Here is an 18905-nt window from a genome sequence, read left to right on the forward strand (position 1 = left end):
ACCCCCACATATGGGGTATCGTCGCACTCAGGACAAATTGCACAACAACTTTTGTGGTCTAATTTCTTCTCTTACCCTTGGGAAAATAAAAAATTGGTGGCGAAAAGATTATTTTTGTGAAAAAATATGATTTTTTATTTTTACGGCTCTGCATTATAAACTTCTGTGAAGCACTTGTTGGGTCAAAGTGCTCACCACACCTCTAGATAAGTTCCTTAAGGGGTCTACTTTCCAAAATGGTGTCACTTGTGGGGATTTCAATGTTTAGGCACATCAGGGGCTCTCCAAACGCAACATGGCATCCCATCTCAATTCCAGTCAATTTTGCATTGAAAAGTAAAATGGCGCTCCTTCCCTTCCGAGCTCTGCCATACGCCCAAACAATGGTTTACACCCATATACGGGGTATCAGCGTACTCAGGACAAATTGGCCAACAATTTTTGAGGTTCAATTTCTTCTCTTACTCTTGGGAAAATAAAAAATTGGGGGCGAAAAGATCATTTTTGTGAAAAAATATGATTTTTTATTTTTACGGCTCTGCATTATAAACTTCTGTGAAGCAATTGGTGGGTCAAAGTGGTCACCACACATCTAGATAAGTTCCTTAGGGTGTCTACTTTCCAAAATGGTGTCACTTGTGGGGGGTTTCAATGTTTAGGCACATCAGTGGCTCTCCAAACGCAACATGGTGTCCCATCTCAATTCCTGTCAATTTTGCATTTAAAAGTCAAATGGCGCTCCTTCCCTTCCGAGCTCTGCCATGCGCCCAAACAGTGGTTTACCCCCACATATGGGGTATCAGCGTACTCAGTACAGATTGTACAACAATGTTTGGCATCCATTTTATCCTGTTACCCTTGGTAAAATAAAACAAATTGGAGCTGAAATAAATTTTGTGTGAAAAAAAGTTAAATATTCATTTTTATTTAAACATTCCAAAAATTCCTGTGAAACCCCTGAAGGGTTAATAAACTTCTTGAATGTGGTTTTGAGCACCTTGAGGGGTGCAGTTTTTAGAATGGTGTCACACTTGGGTATTTTCTATCATATAGACCCCTCAAAATGACATCAAATGAGATGTGGTCCCTAAAAAAAAATGGTGTTGTAAAAATGAGAAATTGCTGGTCAACTTTTAACCCTTATAACTCCCTAACAAAAAAAAATTTTGTTTCCAAAATTGTGCTGATGTAAAGTAGACATGTGCGAAATGTTATTTATTAAGTATTTTGCGTGACATATCTCTGTGATTTAAGGGCATAAAAATTTAAAGTTGGAAAATTGCGAAATTTTCAAAATTTTCGCCAAATTTCCGTTTTTTTCACAAATAAACGCAAGTTATATCGAATAAATGTTACTACTAAAATGAAGTACAATATGTCACGAGAAAACAATGTCAGAATCGCCAAGATCCGTTGAAGCATTCCAGAGTTATAACCTCATAAAGGGACAGTGGTCAGAATTGTAAAAATTGGCCCGGTCATTAACGTGCAAACCACCCTCGGGGCTTAAGGGGTTAAAGCGTCCTACCAGCTGTTTCCCCATGATTCTGGTCCAAAATGTGACTCCTCCACCTCCTTGCTGACGTTGCAGCCTTGTTGGGACATGGTGGCAATCCACCAACCATCCACTACTCCATCCATCTGGACCATCCAGGGTTGCTTGACACTCATCAGTAAGCAAGACTATTTGGAAATTAGTGTTCATGTATGTCTGGGCCCACTTTAACCATTTCTGCTTGTGAACACTGTTTAAGGGTGGCTGAATATTAGGTTTATGCACTGCAGCAAGCCTTTGAAGGATCCTACACCTTGAGGTTCGAGGGACTCCAGAGGCACCAGCAGCTTCAAATAACTGTTTGCTGCTTTGTAATGGTATTTTGGCATCCCATGAATTTGTCTGGCCGAAACCTTCCTCATTATGCCTTTATCTGCATGAACTCTGTCTGTGCTCTGTTTCAGTCACAAATCTCTTCACAGTATGATGACCACTCTTAAGTTTTCGTGGAATATCTAATGTTTTCATACCTTGTCCAAGGCATTGCACTATTTAATGCTTTTCAGCAGCAGAGAGATCCTTTTTAGTTCCCATATTTAGTTCACATATTACCTGTGGCCTGCTTAATAATGTGGAACATAATCTTTAAGTAGTTTTCCTTTAATTAAATTATCACGTGTTTAAGATTGATTTCAGTGATCCATTGAGCCCTGAGACACAATACCATCCATGAGTTTATTTAAAAAACAAAAAAATTAAATCTTTATGACACTTAAATCCAATTTGCATAATAATTTGGAACACAGTGTAGTTGGTATCAGGTTCTCTTGTCTCTCAATTATGCTGCTCTCATTAAATAGCAGAAACCCAGTGACAGATTCCCTTTAAAGTGTTGTGACTACTGTTCCAGGAAAAACAAATGAGAATATTTTATCTATCTAGAGGCAACTCTACTGTAAAAAAAAATAAAATGGCACACTACTGTCACAGTTTGAAAGCAAACTGCAATGATAATTAAAGGCACATTCTGAAGAATTACAAGAATCTATATATATATATATATAATTGTCTAAGGGGTACTTCCGTCTGTGTCTCGGAAATCCCGCATCGCTGATTGGTCTCGCCAGCTGCCTGTCATGGCTGCCGCGACCAATCAGCGACGGTCACAGTCCGATTAGTCCCTCCCTACTCCCCTGCAGTCAGTGCCGTCAAATATTTACTATTGATGCTGCCTATGCAGCATCAATAATAAAAAGATGTAATGTTAAAAATAATAAAAAAACAAAAATCCTGCTATGCTCACCTTCCGTAGTCCGACAATGCGCTCGCGGCTGCCGCCAGCTTCCGTTCCCAGAGATGCTTTGCGAAATTACCCAGAAGACTTAGCGGTCTCACGAGACCGCCAAGTCATCTGGGTAATTTTGCAATGCATCCTGGGAACGGAAGATGGCTTCGCTGGATCCCGGCGGTTGAGTATATAACAATTTTTTATTTTAATTATCTTTTTTTTTAACACTGATATGTGCTTACACTGCTATATAGCGCGTGGGCTGCGTTATATACCGCGTGGGCTGCGTTATATACCGCGTGGGCTGCGATATCCTACGTGGCCAGTGTTAGATACTATGTGGGCTGTGTTGTGTACTGCGTGGCCTGTGCTATATACTACGTCGCCTGTGTTATATACTGCGTGGCTGCTACATACTGCGTGGGCTGTGTTATATACTATTTGGGCTGTGTAGTATTTGTCTACTATATACTACATGGCTCATATATACTACGTGGCCTGTGCTATATACTATGTGGCTGCTATATACATACATACATACATATTCTAGAATACCCGATGCGTTAGAATCGGGCCACCATCTAGTTACTTATATAATCATTGATCACTCCAGCTTATGTCCTAATTATTAATACACATAAAATGATGTGGGAAAAAAATATAATAAAAAGATCATGTGGATGCCAAATAGAGTATACTACTTGGGACTTGATTCCAAAGAGGACAGAACCAACCATATTTTGCCAAGATTCTGATTACAAGCAACTTAACACTCAGCTTTGTTTCCATTCCTTGTCATTTTAGGATCCATATAAGAAATAGTGTCCATACACTTACAACTATAAAGGGGCCAAAATATGCATACTCTGCATACACTCACACCATCAGCTGGTAGTCTACACAATCCTTTAAGTCAGTGTTCCCCAACTCCGGTCCTCAAGAGCCACCAACAGGTCATGTTTTGAGGATTTCCTTAGTATTGCACAGATCATTGAATGCTTGCCTGTGCAGGTGATGCAACTATCACCTGTGCAATACTAAGGAAATCCTGAAAACATGACCTGTTGGTGGCTCTTGAGGACCGGACTTGGGGAACACTGCTCTAAGTTTTGGTGTAAACGTTTCAAGGCTTTGGCAATAAACTATAAAAGCTCATTTAGTGAGGAGAAGAATACAACTTTAAAATCATGAACTGAAAGTTAATAAAGAGCACCTCACTATACAATATTTAGGTTTTATCATCATCAAATAGAGAATGAGCACTACAAAATGGCCTAGTTGGATTTGCTCACTAAAAGAGAGAGGAGTCACTCTGGAACCTAACTACTAAAACTATATAAATGCAACTTCGTATACCTGAAAGCAGTCTTGATCTTGACCTCTTATTAAAAGGCGCAGATGCTGGCTTGAAATTGTCGACATGTTCCTTAGCGTTAACTTCTGCAGTCTGAGAAATAAAAATGAAATTGTTTAAACACACAGTAAGTTTATTGCAAGAAGCAAATCATCATCCCCTTCAGAACTGTGGACTTTTTTGTTAATTTAGCTTTTTTTTCCCCAACAGCAACCATTTATTTTATATTTTTAGGTCGGTATAGCTGTATGAAGGCATGGGTTTTTTTTTTAAGGGATGAGTGTAGCTTTGAATTACATCATTAATGTTCCCATAAAATGAAAAATAGGAAAAATACCAAGTGGGATTAATTGTGGAAAAACAATGCAAAATTGTCTTAAATTGTGTTAAACCTCATGTACTGTATCATTGGACTTCATGCTTAGTGAATCTAATTAAAAAAATGTTTAGGATTTTTTTTTAATAAACTTGGAGACGATGGTCAAAATCTATTAAGACTAGTTTGTTGTTTTTTCCTTTAGTTGCTCGAGTATTATTGACTGGCATAGACATTGAAGCAAATTTCTGGAGTAAATTCAAATAAGTTTTTTAGGCTGAACATGACAGACACTCCCATTAAGCTCCATCAACATGTAGAAAAGTGCCATGAGCAGTGGAAAAAGAACAAAAAAGTAGTAAATTATGACAAATGTGGTGAATCATAATTTAAGACTCTTACAACAGAAAACAGATTTCTCCTATTACACTTGTAAATGGAACCATAAAGCAGTTTACAGCAGATCATTCTAAGCATAATGAGGGCAAAGCAGATGCAAGTATCAAACCAACCTTCACAACACTGCACCTGAAGAGGAAGATAATACTAATCTACAAGATGGGTTATAGACTAATGTGAGCCATTGTCTGAGCTAGCAATAGTAGTTGAAAAATATACATGTAAGGAAAAACGGAGTAAAGTATTGATGAAAAAACACTTACATGGCTCTTCCAATGGCAACACCTCCCCAAGATATGAACTGCTTATTGGAAAGAATAGGGGGAACATCCGAATTATTCAGTGCTGGAGTGGCAGAATTCTTGGTTACTGGTAGGTCACCTTCTCCGATCAACGTGACTTCATACTGGGGTCCTGAAGGCTGCACAATTATTTTCAAAGAACTGTAAAAGAAAAATGTAAAAAGCCGTTCTGTCTTTCAAAATCACAGACACCAGCACAACTGGAATATAGTGTACATACCTCTGACTAGATTTAGAAGACTGTGGAGTGAACTTCACAGTGACTTCTTGTTCTTCTTCAGCGGAAAGAAATAATTCATCTGGGTCCACAGTGAAACCGCTCTCTACATTTGTACACTGAAGAAGGAAGAAAATATAAGGCCTCTACAAATGGCAATTATTGCCTATGATCAAAAGTCATACAAGAGGCCACAAGGCCAGGTTCACAGATATGGGGTCAAGTGTGCCAAGATATGCTTAACTTGAATCTGCAGTAATTTGCAGGATTTCCCCCATTACGGGTGTTGCACAAAGCAGCTTCTTTTTCCTCAGACTTGCAGGATGAAACATTTACCAATTAATTTGAGAAAGCATGATGATTCAAAGTCAAATACCAACAGATATCTGTTAGCCAAAAGAAGGCTTGGCCAACAGCTATTTCTCCAAACACCATCACACACAGGGCTGCTCAACTCTGCCGAGAGCTCCTGTGTTGTCTTTAAAGGGAACCTGTCACCCCTCCCCCCCCCCCCTCCCCAAGGTGATTTTAACTAAAAGAGCCACCTTGTGCAGCACTAATGCTGCATTCTGTCAACGTGGCTCTTTTAGTTGGAGTCCCTTCCAACGTTGAAATATTCGTTTTTATAATTTGCCCCTCATACCGGTAGTCTGTCCGGGGGGCATGTCTTTTCCCCCAGGACACAAATACCTCCCAGCCAACCCTCAGCCCCTGAGTGCCACGCCTCCTCTGCAGTCATTAATGTCCCCGTTGCCTGCGCTGTAAGTTCCCATCATGTGATGGGAGTCTAAGTGCAGCGCAAACTGCGCACGCCCGAAAAAAAAAAAAAACAACTTACAGCGCAGGCATATTAAAGGGGTAACAAAGTTTCATGATATAAAGTGCAAGTACACACAGACTACCATGTAATATCTCAGTGAGTAAATATGCTGCAAACAAATGCTATAAATATGTAATACACAAGCTCATTCCATTGAGACCACCACATCAAATACTATTAAACAGTGTAAGATTAACAAATAAATCATATACACATAACAACAGTGAAAAGTAAAAAGATTTGGTACCAGGAAAACACCATGGGCAGAGCAGAGACAAACTTCACATGAGAGTATGAAAAACCGACAATGTATAGACAATAATATAATTATAATTACCTAGTAAGAGCCACAAGCCATGGGCTCACCACACTAGACCTTCGTTTCGCTGTGGAAAGCTTCATCCAAGGAGTTTTCACCATTATGTATATATGATTTATTATTAATCTTACATGTGAATTCACAAATCACAATTTAGTCTTAAACCCATTTCACTTAACTTCGACATTTAACCTCTTCACGAACTTGGACGCACAGGTACATACAAGGCAGTCTTCCTGAAATTGAGGCAGAAATCCACCTGCCGTTGTTACCATGTTAAATGCCGCTGTCAGTCTCTGCATGCAGAAGACCCCAGAGCCTGTCATTGTAAGTCTCCTATGAATGCCAGCCTGAGGCTGAAGGCCTGTTATGTGCTTCAATGTTTTACCTCAAAGAAATAATTATTTGGGACCCTATGCTGTCCTGTCTGTATACGCTCTTGTTTCCTCACCTGCCCAGGAGCTGTGGTATCATCAGACCATGTCTCTGCACGGTCAGACACAGCACATACAATTGTGTGAAAAAGTGTCACAGTTAAATGTTTCAGATCACCAAACAAAGTTAAATACTAGATAAGATAACACAAGCAAACAAAATGCTGTTTATAAACGAAGGTCTTTATTTTTAAGGAAAAAAAGAAATCCAATCCTACAGGGCCCTGTATGAAAAAGTGATTGCCCCCTAATCCTAATAACTGATTGGGCCACCCTTCGCAGCAACAATTGCAATCAAACATTTGCGATAACTGGCAATGAGTCTTTTACAATGCTCTGGAGGAATTTTGGCCCACTAATTTTCGCAGAACTGTAATTCACGTTATTTGGGTTTCCAAGCATGAACGCCTTTCTAAGGTCATGCCATAGCATCTCAATCGGATTAAGGTCAAGACTTTGACTAGGCCACTACAAAGTCTTAATTTTATTTTTCTTAAGCCATTCATAGGCAGATTTGCAGGTGTTTTGGATCATTATCCTGCTGCATAACCCAAGTGCGCTCCAGCTTGCTGTCATGAAGAGATGAAATGACATTCTCCTTTGGAATTTTTTCGCAGACCGCAATCACTTTTTCCACACAAAGCCCTGTAGGTTTGAATTTCTTTTCACCTTAATTCTAAAGACCTTCAATTATAAACTTCATTTTGTGTATACTCACGTCATATTTGTCTAATATTTAAATTTGATTGGTGATATGAAACATTCAAGTGTGACAACCATACAAAAGAATAGGAAATCAGGAAGGGGCAAACTTTTTCCAGACTGTAGCAAGGGCACATTTATAAGATTTTCTCAGCACAGGAACATTTTCTTTTTAAAACACATCCAACTGTGGAACTTATTATTATTCCAAGATCTACTGATTAAAATTAACTGAGAAAACCCCCTTAAAAAAGGGTTGTACAAGATTAGAAAATCATGGCTGCCACAGTTACCAACAGGTTGTGTCTGGCATTGCACCTCAGCTCCACCGAATTGAATATGGCAGATATGCAATAGAAGACTATTTGTAGACAGATGTGTTGATAATATTAGAATAAAGCCGTTAAATTTTTACTAATCATAACCCATTTAAAAAAATATTAATCTGTAATTTTAAACTAGTACATTTATAGGAGAGTAACATATTATCCCAACATTGTCAGGGAACATACCTTTACTGTCAAGTATGTGGCAATATTTCCTGCATTTTTAAGAGGAAGTTGCTGCTTTGTTGATGACCCCACACCACATCTTAAGACAATGGTCTAAGTAGGAAAAAAAATATAATTGTCAAGTATACATTACACACACACACACACATATATCTTTATCCATTTATACATCTAAACATATCTAGAATTTTATATACACTAAATAATATGTCTATGTAAGCAAACCACTACACATTTTTTACCATCAAAACTCACCTGCAAGTCTTTAGGAGCGTGTATCCTTACACAGCCAACTCTTGCATGCAATGGGATACTCTTCAACAGGCAAGCAGGTCCCGGGCTGTCAACTTCAACATCAATCCTTGCGATAAATTTTTCAGGTGGTCCTAGTGAACTTGCTATTGTGAAGGTATGAAATTAGATTGGCGAGTGAGAAGGGATTCTTAAATGCTTAAAAAAGTCTGATAAAAAGGTCAGATTTGAGAAGATCAAATCAAGTATTTTCTGCAAGCGTTACGCTAGGACCCCCTGGCAACACATTACATAAAGAGATGGGGGAAACAAATCTATTAATGACACAGTATGTAGGAAACCCAAGATTTACTATACAATGTAATTTTAAGCAATTTATTTCTACCTGCTGAATTATAGGTCTGTGGTGCATGGAACACAACCCATCTCTCAAATACCTCTGGTTCCTGAAATAAATAAAACATAAAAATTGTAAGACTAAAGCAAAAAAGTTGGGACAAAAAAATATATTATTTGTTATTATAGCGCCATTTATTCCATGGTGCTTTACATGTGAGGAGGAGTATACATAATAAAAAACAAGTACAATAATCTTAATACAAGTCATGACTGGTACAGGAGGAAAGAGGACCCTGCCCATGAGGGCTCACAATATACAAGGGATGGGTGAGAATACAGTAGGCAAGGGTAGAACTGGTCGTGCAGCGGTTTGGTAGATCGGTGGTTACTGCAGGTTGTAGGCTTGTCGGAAGAGGTAGGCAAGAGTCTGATGTATGGAGGTAGAGAGTTCCAGAGCATGAGAGATGCACGGAAGAAATTTTGTATGCGATTGTGGGAAGAGGAGATAAGAAGTTGTGTGTAGGTAAGTCCCGGAGAAGAGGTCACAGATGTATGGTCAAATTCGCCCCCAATTTTTTATTTTCCCAACGGTAAGAGAAGAAATTGGACCCCAAAAGTTGTTGTACAATTTGTCCTGAGTACGCCAATACCTCATATGTGGGGGCAAACCACTGTTTGGGCGCATGGCAGAGCTTGGAAGGGAAGGAGCGCCATTTGACTTTTCAATGCAAAATTTACTGGAATTGAGATGGGACGCCATGTTGCGTTTAGAGAGCCACTGATGTGCCTAAACATTGAAACCCCCCACAAGTGACACCATTTTGGAAAGTAGACCCCCTAAGGAACTCATCTAGATGTGTTGTGAGAGCTTTGAACCCCCAAGTATCTCACTACAGTTTATAATGCAGGGCTGTGAAAATAATAAAAAAAAATTTTCCCACAAAAATTTTTTAGCCCCCAGTTTTGTATTTTCCCAAGGGTAAAAGGAGAAATTGGACCCCAAAAGTTGTTGTCCAATTTGTCCTGAGTACGCCGATACCCCATATGTGGGGGGGGTTGGGGGGGGGCACCGTTTGAGCGCATGGCAGAGCTCGGAAGGAATGGAGCGTCATTTGGAATGCTGTTATGGACCTGGTGGTTAGGAGCACCCGGAACGACCTGATGGTTAAACTCACACAGGACAAGCTCTGGGAAGTGGGAACTCTGCTGACCGCAACCCCTAATCCTATCACACAACTAGAAATAGACGTGTAGCGTACCTAACATGACCTAGACGCCTATTCACAGCCTAAGAGCTAACTAGCCCTAAAGATAGAAAATAAAGCCTACCTTGCCTCAGAGAAATTCCCCAAAGGAAAAGGCAGCCCCCCACATATATTGACTGTGAGTTAAGATGAAAGTCACAAACACAGAAATGAAACAGGTTTCAGCAAAGGGAGGCCAGACTTACTAAACAGACTGAGGATAGGAAAGGAATCTTTGCGGTCAGCACAAAAAACTACAAAAGACCACGCAGAGTGTGCAAAAAGACCTCCGCACCGACTCACGGTGCGGAGGTGCCACTCTGCATCCCAGAGCTTCCAGCTAGCAAGGCAAAATCATGATAGCCAACTGGACAAGGAAACAATGAACAAATAATTAACTAGCAGGGACTTAGCTTCTGCTGGAGTAGACAGGTCACCAGAAAGATCCAAGAGCGAACTGAACCAGTACAAGAACATTGACAGCTGGCATGGTGTAACGATCTGAGTGGAGTTAAATAGAACAGCCAGCCAAAGAATAAACTACGTCACCTGTGGAAGGAACCTCAGAAGCAGCAGCTCCACTCACAGCCACCAGAGGGAGTCCATGGACAGAACTCGCCGAAGTACCATTCATGACCACAGGAGGGAGTTCGAAAACAGAATTCACAACAGAATGCAGACTTAGATGGATTGGTCTGCAGGCGTCACATTGCGTTTTCAGAGCCCCTAATGTACCTTAACAGTAGACACCCCCCACAAGTGACCCCATATTGGAAACTAGAACCCTCAAGGAACTTATCTAGGTGTTGTGAGAACTTTGAACCCCCAAGTGTTTCACTACAGTTTATAACGCAGAGCCGTGAAAATAAAAAATCTTTTTTTTTTTTCCACAAAAATTATTTTTTAGCCCCCCGTTTTGTATTTTCCCATGGGTAACAGGAGAAATTGGACCCCAAAAGTTGTTGTCCAATGTATCCTGAGTACGCTGATACCCCATATGTTGGGGTAAACCCCTGTTTAGGCGCACTGGAGAGCTCGGAAGGGAAGGAGCACTATTTTACTTTTTCAACGCAGAATTGGCTGGAATTTAGATTGGACGCCATGTCGCGTTTGGAAAGCCCCTAATGTGCCTAAACAGTGGAAACCCCCCAATTATAACTGAAACCCTAATCCAAACACACCCCTAACCCTAATCCCAACGGTAACCCTAACCACACCCTTAACCCTAATCCCAACCCTATTCCCAACCGTAAATGTAATCCAAACCCTAACCCTAACTTTAGCCCCAACCCTAACCTTAGCCCCAACCCTAAACTGTAGCCTTAACTCTAGCCCCAACCCTAGCCCTAACCCTAGGCCTAACCCTAGCCCTAACGGGAAAATGGAAATAAATACAATTTTTTTTATTTTTTTTTATTTTTTCCTAACTAAGGGGGTGATGAAGGGGGGTTTAATTTACTTTAATAGCGGGTTTTTTAGCGGATTTTTATGATTGGCAGCCGTCACACAGTGAAAGACGCTTTTAATTGCAAAAATTTTTTTTGCGGTTCCACATTTTGAGAGCTATAATTTTTCCATATTTGGGTCCACAGAGTCATGTAAGGTCTTGTTTTTTGCGGGACGAGTAGACGTTTTTATTGGTAACCTGTTCGGGCATGTGACATTTTTTGATCGCTTTTTATTCCGATTTTTGTGAGGCAGAATGACCAAAAACCAGCTATTCATGAATTTCTTTTGGGGGATGCGTTTATACCGTTCCACGTTTGGTAAATTGGATAAAGCAGTTTTATTCTTCAGGTTAGTACGATTACAGCCATACCTCATTTATATCATTTTTTATGTTTGGGCGCTTTTATACGATAGAAACTATTTTATAGAAAAAAGAATTATTTTTGCATCGCATTATTCTGAGGACTATAACTTATTTTTTCTTTGATGACGCTGTATGGCGGCTCATTTTTTGCGGGACAAGATGACGTTTTCAGCGGTACCATGGTTATTTATATCCATCTTTTTGATCGCGTGTTATTCCACTTTTTGTTTGGCGGTATGATAAAGTGTTTTTTGCCTTTTTTTCTACGGTGTTCACTGAAGGGGTTAACTAGTGGGACGGTTTTATAGGTCAGGTCGTTACGGACGCGTCGATACTAAATATGTGTACTTTTATTGTTGGTTTTTTTTTTTAATTTAGATATAGAAATGTATTTATAGGATATAAATATATTTATTTTAGGAATTTTTTTTAATTCTTTTTTTACACATGTGAATATTTTTTTTTTTTACACTATAACATTGCCCCGGGCGGGGGGCGGGCGGGGGGGGGAAGGGCATCATGTTATGGTGTAAGATCGCTGATCTGACACTTTGCTGTGCACTGTGTCAGATCAGTGATCTGACGTGCACTTCTGCAGGCTTACCAGCGCTTGCTCTGAGCAGGCGCTGGTAAGCCACCTCCCTGCAGGACCCGGATGCAGCCCCGTGGCCATTTTGGATCCGGGCCTGCTGCAGGAAGGAGGAGGTAAGAGACCCTCGCAGCAACGCGATCACATCGCGTTGCTCTGGGGGTGTCAGGGAAGCACGCAGGGAGCCCCTTCCCTGTGTGATGCTTCCCTATACCGCCGGAACACTGCGATCATGTTTGATCGCAGTGTGCCAGAGGTTAATGTGCCGGGGCAGTCCGTGACCGCTCCTGGCACATAGTGTCGGATGTCAGCTGTGATAGTCAGCTGACACCCGGCCGCGCTCCCCCCGTGAGCACGGCCAATCGCTATGACGTAATATCCCGTCGGTAGTCATACGGTCCCACCCCACCTCGACGGGATAGTACATCACATGTCAGAAAGGGGTTAAAATGGGGATAAGTGTCCTATCGGGGATAAAACTTACCCATTCTTCATATCGGTGCAGTTTCTAAACGACCACCTATCCTGTAGAGCCCATGGATCGGTGATAACTTGTTTTAACCAAAGAAGCCCTTTAATGTAAGCTACCGTAATTGTACATCCCAGTTATACTGTAATATGTGCACAGTCGATGCTCCACTGTAACAGAGATAATGGCTAACAGGTATTTGCATATAGCTCTAAGGTGTGCCCCCAGAGTCCATTTCCACCCCAGTCCGACCCTGGTAGTAAGCATACTTGTAACTCATCACAGAATCAAAAACCGTGAAAACACAGGCACGTCGTAATATGAAATACCAGAATATGAGAACCAGAATATAACCTTGAAGGAGTCTTGGTCTGTGAATTGTTCAAGAACCCAGCAGAAGCTCATATTTTTTTGCATTTCACAACCAGTGTCAGACAAAGCTAAATAAAACCCTTGCTCCTTCAATTATGGCCTCTCTAAGTCACAGTTGAGATGAAGTTGGAGGCGAATGGATGGTTCAAACAGTGACTATGATAACCGGGTGCAATTCCGTGCCTGCTGCCAATAAATACATGAAAGAATACATAGTAATGCTTTTTCTAGACAACAATGCATGTATTTCATTCAAACACATTTTTACCTGGTTGTCATAGGATGCGTACATAACATGACTTATGACAGAAGGGGAAGACATCTTTGAAACAGCCTCTGAATGGATGGCAAATTCTTTTACTGCAGAATTTTTAGAAAAGGTGAAGCAACGCCATGCGGTGGCATTCTGGTAATAGAAAAATAACAGTAACATAGTATATTATATGCTTATTTTAGTCCTGGTCAAAACCAAGTAAAGGTGTTTTGTTTTTAGATATTTAATGTACAGTTGTGGAAAATAAGAGTAAAAATTATACTTACCGCACTAATAATAAGCCTGATTGGTACAGTAGCACGTGTTTTATTTATCAATCTAACAGGAAGAGTTTTCCAAGTTCCAGAGGATAGATCCCCAAAATCTAAACATTCAGTCTTTCCAGTGTCCACCTAAGAGGTTGAAAAGTAATGAATAAAAATGTCTGTAGCATAACTGCTGAATCCTCAGTTATACTATACTAGATGGTGGCCCGATTCTAACGCATCGGGTATCCTAGAATATGTATGTAGATAATTTATGAAGATTGCAGAATAATGCAATGAATAAACAGGATTCGGCCGGCCGGATATATATATAGTATATTGCACAGCCCACGTTCTGTAGTATATAGCAATGTGGGCATCGTATCCCTGTTAATTAAAATAAAAAATAGTTTTATACTCACCTTCCGGCGGCTCCCGGATCCAGCCCAGGCCTTTAGCGATGCTCCGTTCCCAGTAATGCCTTGCGGCAATAACCCTTGATGATGTAGTGGTCTCGCGAGACCGCTACGTCATCTGAGGTCATTGCCGCAATGCATTCTTGGCACCGGAGCGTCGCGAGGAGCGGGAAAGGCTGCCGCGGATGCCGGAAGGGGAGAACAATGATTTTTTTTATTATTATTATTTTTAACATTATATGTTTATACTGTTGATGCTGCATAGGCAGCATCAATAGTAAAAAGTTGGTCACACTTACAGGGTTAATGGCAGCGTTAATGGACTGCGTTACACCGCGTTATGCCGCGGTGTAACGCAGTCCGTTTAATGGACTGCTAAAACACTATGTGGGCGCTGACTGGAGGGGAGTATGGAGGAGCACTGACTGGAGGGGAGTTGGGAGGGGCCAATACGCGGCCGGACTGTGCCGCCCAGCCGACCGCGACCAATCAGCGACGTGGGATTTCCGTGAGACAGACAAACAGACGGAAGTGGACCGTAGACAATTATATATATAGATTTTATAGAGAGCTGGTTTTTTGTCATGAAAACCAATTGCGTGACTACTTTTTCATGTGATGATTTGGCAAACAGACACCAATGGCATACAGCAGCTCCAAGGGGGAGCAGATAAAGACTGATTCATACAGGCAAATTAAATGAGTCTATATATGGCAGGATCCAAATACCAAATGAACAGATGTACATACCTCAATTAAGGGATATTCTGACACAGCAGTAAGGAGCACTTTGGAATACACGGTCTCCGCTCTAACAATGGTTTCTGCATCAGCAGACACAGGCCAAGATGATAAACTGAGCACACACTGGAAAAGACCTGCCGTTTGAGGTAAAAGGAGGAATTTTACATCTTCAGAAGCCCGAGGACCTATTATGGTCTTGTTCTTAAAAATTAAGCACTGATGGGCTCCAACATCAATCTAGGGAAAAAAAAAGAAAAGGATTTATCTAAATGTGCCGACACCCTTCTTACCATATACGCTTTTAAAGAGTAGCTGCAGGGCTGCTGCCATGTAAAAGATAAGGCTCCTGTGCGATCACCAAAATCTACGTTCATGGTCATTATGAAGCATGAACTAGTAGAACAAATCCATGTGGGCACCAAGTTTAAAGATAATTTTAATGCCGTCCACAGTAGTACAAAAACAAACAGACGTGTCGGTCGATAAGACCTTCCTCTGCTGTGCACAACTAGCGGTGGACACCGCGTTGATACTGGGACCTCCACGGATACGTGGATTGACTTGTAAATCAGCGGTGGACTCCATGGTTATAACTGCGATCACAGCTCTAACATCTCCTTTGGTACACAGAGGACGGTCTTATCAACTAAAACATCTGATTTTGTACTATTGTGGACTGCATTAACATTATCTTCAAATCCATTTGAGTGCCAGGTTTATTCTACTATATCACACCTTGAGACCCTACCTGAGCGCCTCATCCTGCAGCGCCACTGTTTACTTCTAAGCATGAACTGTTCAGATCTAAAATCTCAACTACAATGGTAAATATACAGGTTAAAGATTTGATGCCAATTTTCTGCAGCAAAATCCAAGTGTTTAATGTGAATTTCACCCTATCCATTGCTACAGATTTTAAAAACAGGCACCCTCAGGTCAATTTACATGCAGAAAGTTTGTATAATGTGTAGATCATATTTTAAGTTGTATCCACTTAGCTGGTAATGTACAACCCCTGGCAAAAATTATGGAATCACCGGCCTTGGAGGATATTCATTCAGTTGTTTAATTTTGTAGAAAAAAAAGCAGATCACAGACATGGCACAAAACTAAAGTCATTTCAAATGGCAACTTTCTGGCTTTAAGAAACACTAAAAGAAATCAAGAACAAAAAATGTGGTAGTCAGTAGTAATGAGCGAGTGTACTCGTTCGGGTTTTCCCGAGCACGCTCGGGTGGTCTCCGAGTATTTGTTAGTGTTGGGAGATTTAGTTTTCATCACGGCAGCTGAATGATTTACAGCTAATACCCAGCCTGAGTACATGTGGGGGTTGCCTGGTTGCTAGGGAATCCCCACATGTAATCAAGCAGGCTAGTAGCTGTAAATCATTCAGCTGCCCCAACGAAAACTAAATTTCCGAGCAGTCATAAATACTCGGAGATCACCCGAGCAACGAGTACCCTCGCTCATCACTAATAGTCAGTTATGGGGTTTTTTTTTTTTTTGTAAACAAGCATAGGGAAAAATTATGGAATCATGAAAAACAAACAAAAAAAAACAACACTCCAACACATCACTAGTATTTTATTGCACCACCTCTGGCTTTTATAAGAGCTTGCAGTCTCTGAGGCATGGAGTTAATGATTGTCAAACAGTAGTCTTCATCAATCTGGCTCCAACTTTCTCTGATTGCTGTTGCCAGATCAGTTTTGCAGGTTGGAGCCTTGTCATGGACCATTTTCTTCAACTTTCACCAAAGTTTCACCAAAGATTTTCAACTGGATTGAGATCCGGACTATTTGCAGGCCAAAACATTGACCATATGTGTCTTTTTTCAAGGAATGTTTGCACAGTTTTTGCTCTATTGCAGGATGAATTATCATCTAGAAAAATGATTTCATCATCCCCAGACATCCTTTCAATTGATGGGATAAGAAAAGTGTCCAAAATATCAACATAAACTTGTGCATTTATTGAAGATAATGACAGCCATCTCCCCAGTGCCTTTACCTGACATGCACCCCTATATCATCAATAACTGTGGAAATTTGCATGTTCTCTTCTGGCAGTCATCTTTATAAATCTCATTGGAAAGGCACCAAACCAAAGTTCTAGCATCATCACCTTGCCCAATGCAGATTCGCGATTCATCTCTGAATATGACTTTCATCCAGTAATCCACAGTCCACCATTGCTTTTCCTTAGCCCATTGTAACATTCTTTTTTTCTGTTTAGGTGTTAATGATGGCTTTCGTTTAGCTTTTCTGTATGTAAATCCCATTTCCTTTAGGCAGTTTCTTACAGTTCGGTCACAGACGTTGACTCCAGTTTCCACCCATTCCTTCCTCATTTGTTTTGTTGTGCATTTCCTCCTTTGGAGACATATTGCTTGAAGTTTCCGGTCTTGACGTTTTGATGTCTTCCTTGGTCTACCAGTATGTTTGCCTTTAACAACCTTCCCATGTTGTTTGTATTTGGTCCACAGTTTAGACACAGCTGACCGAACAACCAACATCTTTTGCAACATTGTGTGATGATTTACCCTCTTTTAGAGTTTGATAATCCTCTCCTTTGTTTCAATTGACATCTCTCGTGTTGGAGCCATGATTCATGTCAGTCCACTTGGTGCAACAGCTCTCCAAGGTGTGATCACTCCTTTTTAGATGCAGACTAACGAGCAGATCTAATTTGTTTCAAGTGTTATTTTTGGGTATGAAAATTTACAGGGTGATTTCATAATTTTTTCCTCAGAATTGAGCGATTCCATAATTTTTCTCCTATGGTTAGTTAACCCTGCTGTTCTGTTAGCATTTGCTATACACTTGTACTGTTCCGGGGTCAATATGACCCAACCTATTAATTCTTGATTTTTAGCTACTCTAAGTGTTTTATTTGAATACTTTTTTCATTATTATACTGTATGTGAACATGGTTTATCATAAACAAATGAAAAATGTAAATTTAAACTTAATTTTTTTTTTTTCATAAAAAGGTTACACAGGCTTTTTACAATTATCTTTTGATTTTTGGCATTCTGCTCACAAATAACAAAGAAGCTTTACATTACTATTACTAAAACATGAAATTTAACTTTTTGAAAACAATATTTATAAATCAACAAATGAAAAATCATAAAAACTTCAACCTTTTTAGAAAGAAAAAAGAAAAACTGAACACGTTCATGCGTTTTTACACTGAACGCAATAATAAGACATGTCCTTTACACAGATATTTTGAACATCCAGCACATGTCAGATTAGTCTTATTGTCACAGGAAGATGGACAGAAGCTACATCTCTTCCTTTGCTGGTAGCTGTGCTGGTGGAGGCCGTGGATGTGGAGTCTTTCTTGAGCATGCTGGACACTTTTTACAATGGCTGTTGCTCCTTCACTTCTGGGAGTCACTTTTCTGCTCTCAATATATGGCCTAACCAAGGATTTGCCCAATTCCTCAAGAAATAATCTTCTTTTATTCAGCTTATTCCGGTTCCAATCGTGGTCGATTTCTCTCCATAAGGCAAATGCAATATATGCAGAAACGTCCAGTATGTTACAAAATAAAATCATTGGCCACCGATTTGTTTTGCGTTTGCATGTATATGTTGATATTGCTTGGTCTAAAGTATCAACTGCTCCCTTTGTGGCATTATAATCCAAAATAATGTCAGGTTTTCTGTTTTCTCTATCACTTACGGCATTGTCATGGTGCATTGTGCTGATTAGAATTACCTGCTTGTTTTTTTTTGGACATAAGAAACAACAGTTGTATTTCCAGAAAAAAAAAGTAGAACTGTACACCTCTCTCTTGCTAAGGATACCGTGCAGTAGTTCAGGTTTGTTTTTTCTTATAGTACCCAGCATGGTAAGTTGTTTTTTCTTCAACATCTGGCTTAGTTGATAGGATGTAAAAAGTTGTCACATATGACATTTTGCCCTTTTAGTCCATGAGTCAAATCGAGAACAACACGCATACCCTGATTTTTTTCAGGT

The 18905-nt window shown here is 40.2% G+C and overlaps 1 protein-coding gene across 1 annotated transcript in view; it reads right to left on the bottom strand.

The window, feature by feature from the left end:
- CEP192 (centrosomal protein 192) overlaps positions 1-18905 on the bottom strand; it is a 310915-nt gene that overhangs the window by 52933 nt on the left and 239077 nt on the right. The window contains exons 24-32 of the mRNA XM_069731008.1: positions 14922-15152; positions 13777-13902; positions 13505-13642; positions 8796-8856; positions 8414-8556; positions 8159-8251; positions 5375-5490; positions 5116-5295; positions 4140-4230 (exon numbers count right to left, since the gene is read on the bottom strand). Of these exons, the coding sequence (XP_069587109.1) occupies positions 4140-4230; positions 5116-5295; positions 5375-5490; positions 8159-8251; positions 8414-8556; positions 8796-8856; positions 13505-13642; positions 13777-13902; positions 14922-15152 (1179 nt within the window). The remainder of the gene's footprint in view (positions 1-4139; positions 4231-5115; positions 5296-5374; positions 5491-8158; positions 8252-8413; positions 8557-8795; positions 8857-13504; positions 13643-13776; positions 13903-14921; positions 15153-18905) is intronic.

This window comes from Ranitomeya imitator, chromosome 6, assembly GCF_032444005.1.
Source record: "Ranitomeya imitator isolate aRanImi1 chromosome 6, aRanImi1.pri, whole genome shotgun sequence".
NCBI classification, from domain to species: domain Eukaryota; kingdom Metazoa; phylum Chordata; class Amphibia; order Anura; family Dendrobatidae; genus Ranitomeya; species Ranitomeya imitator.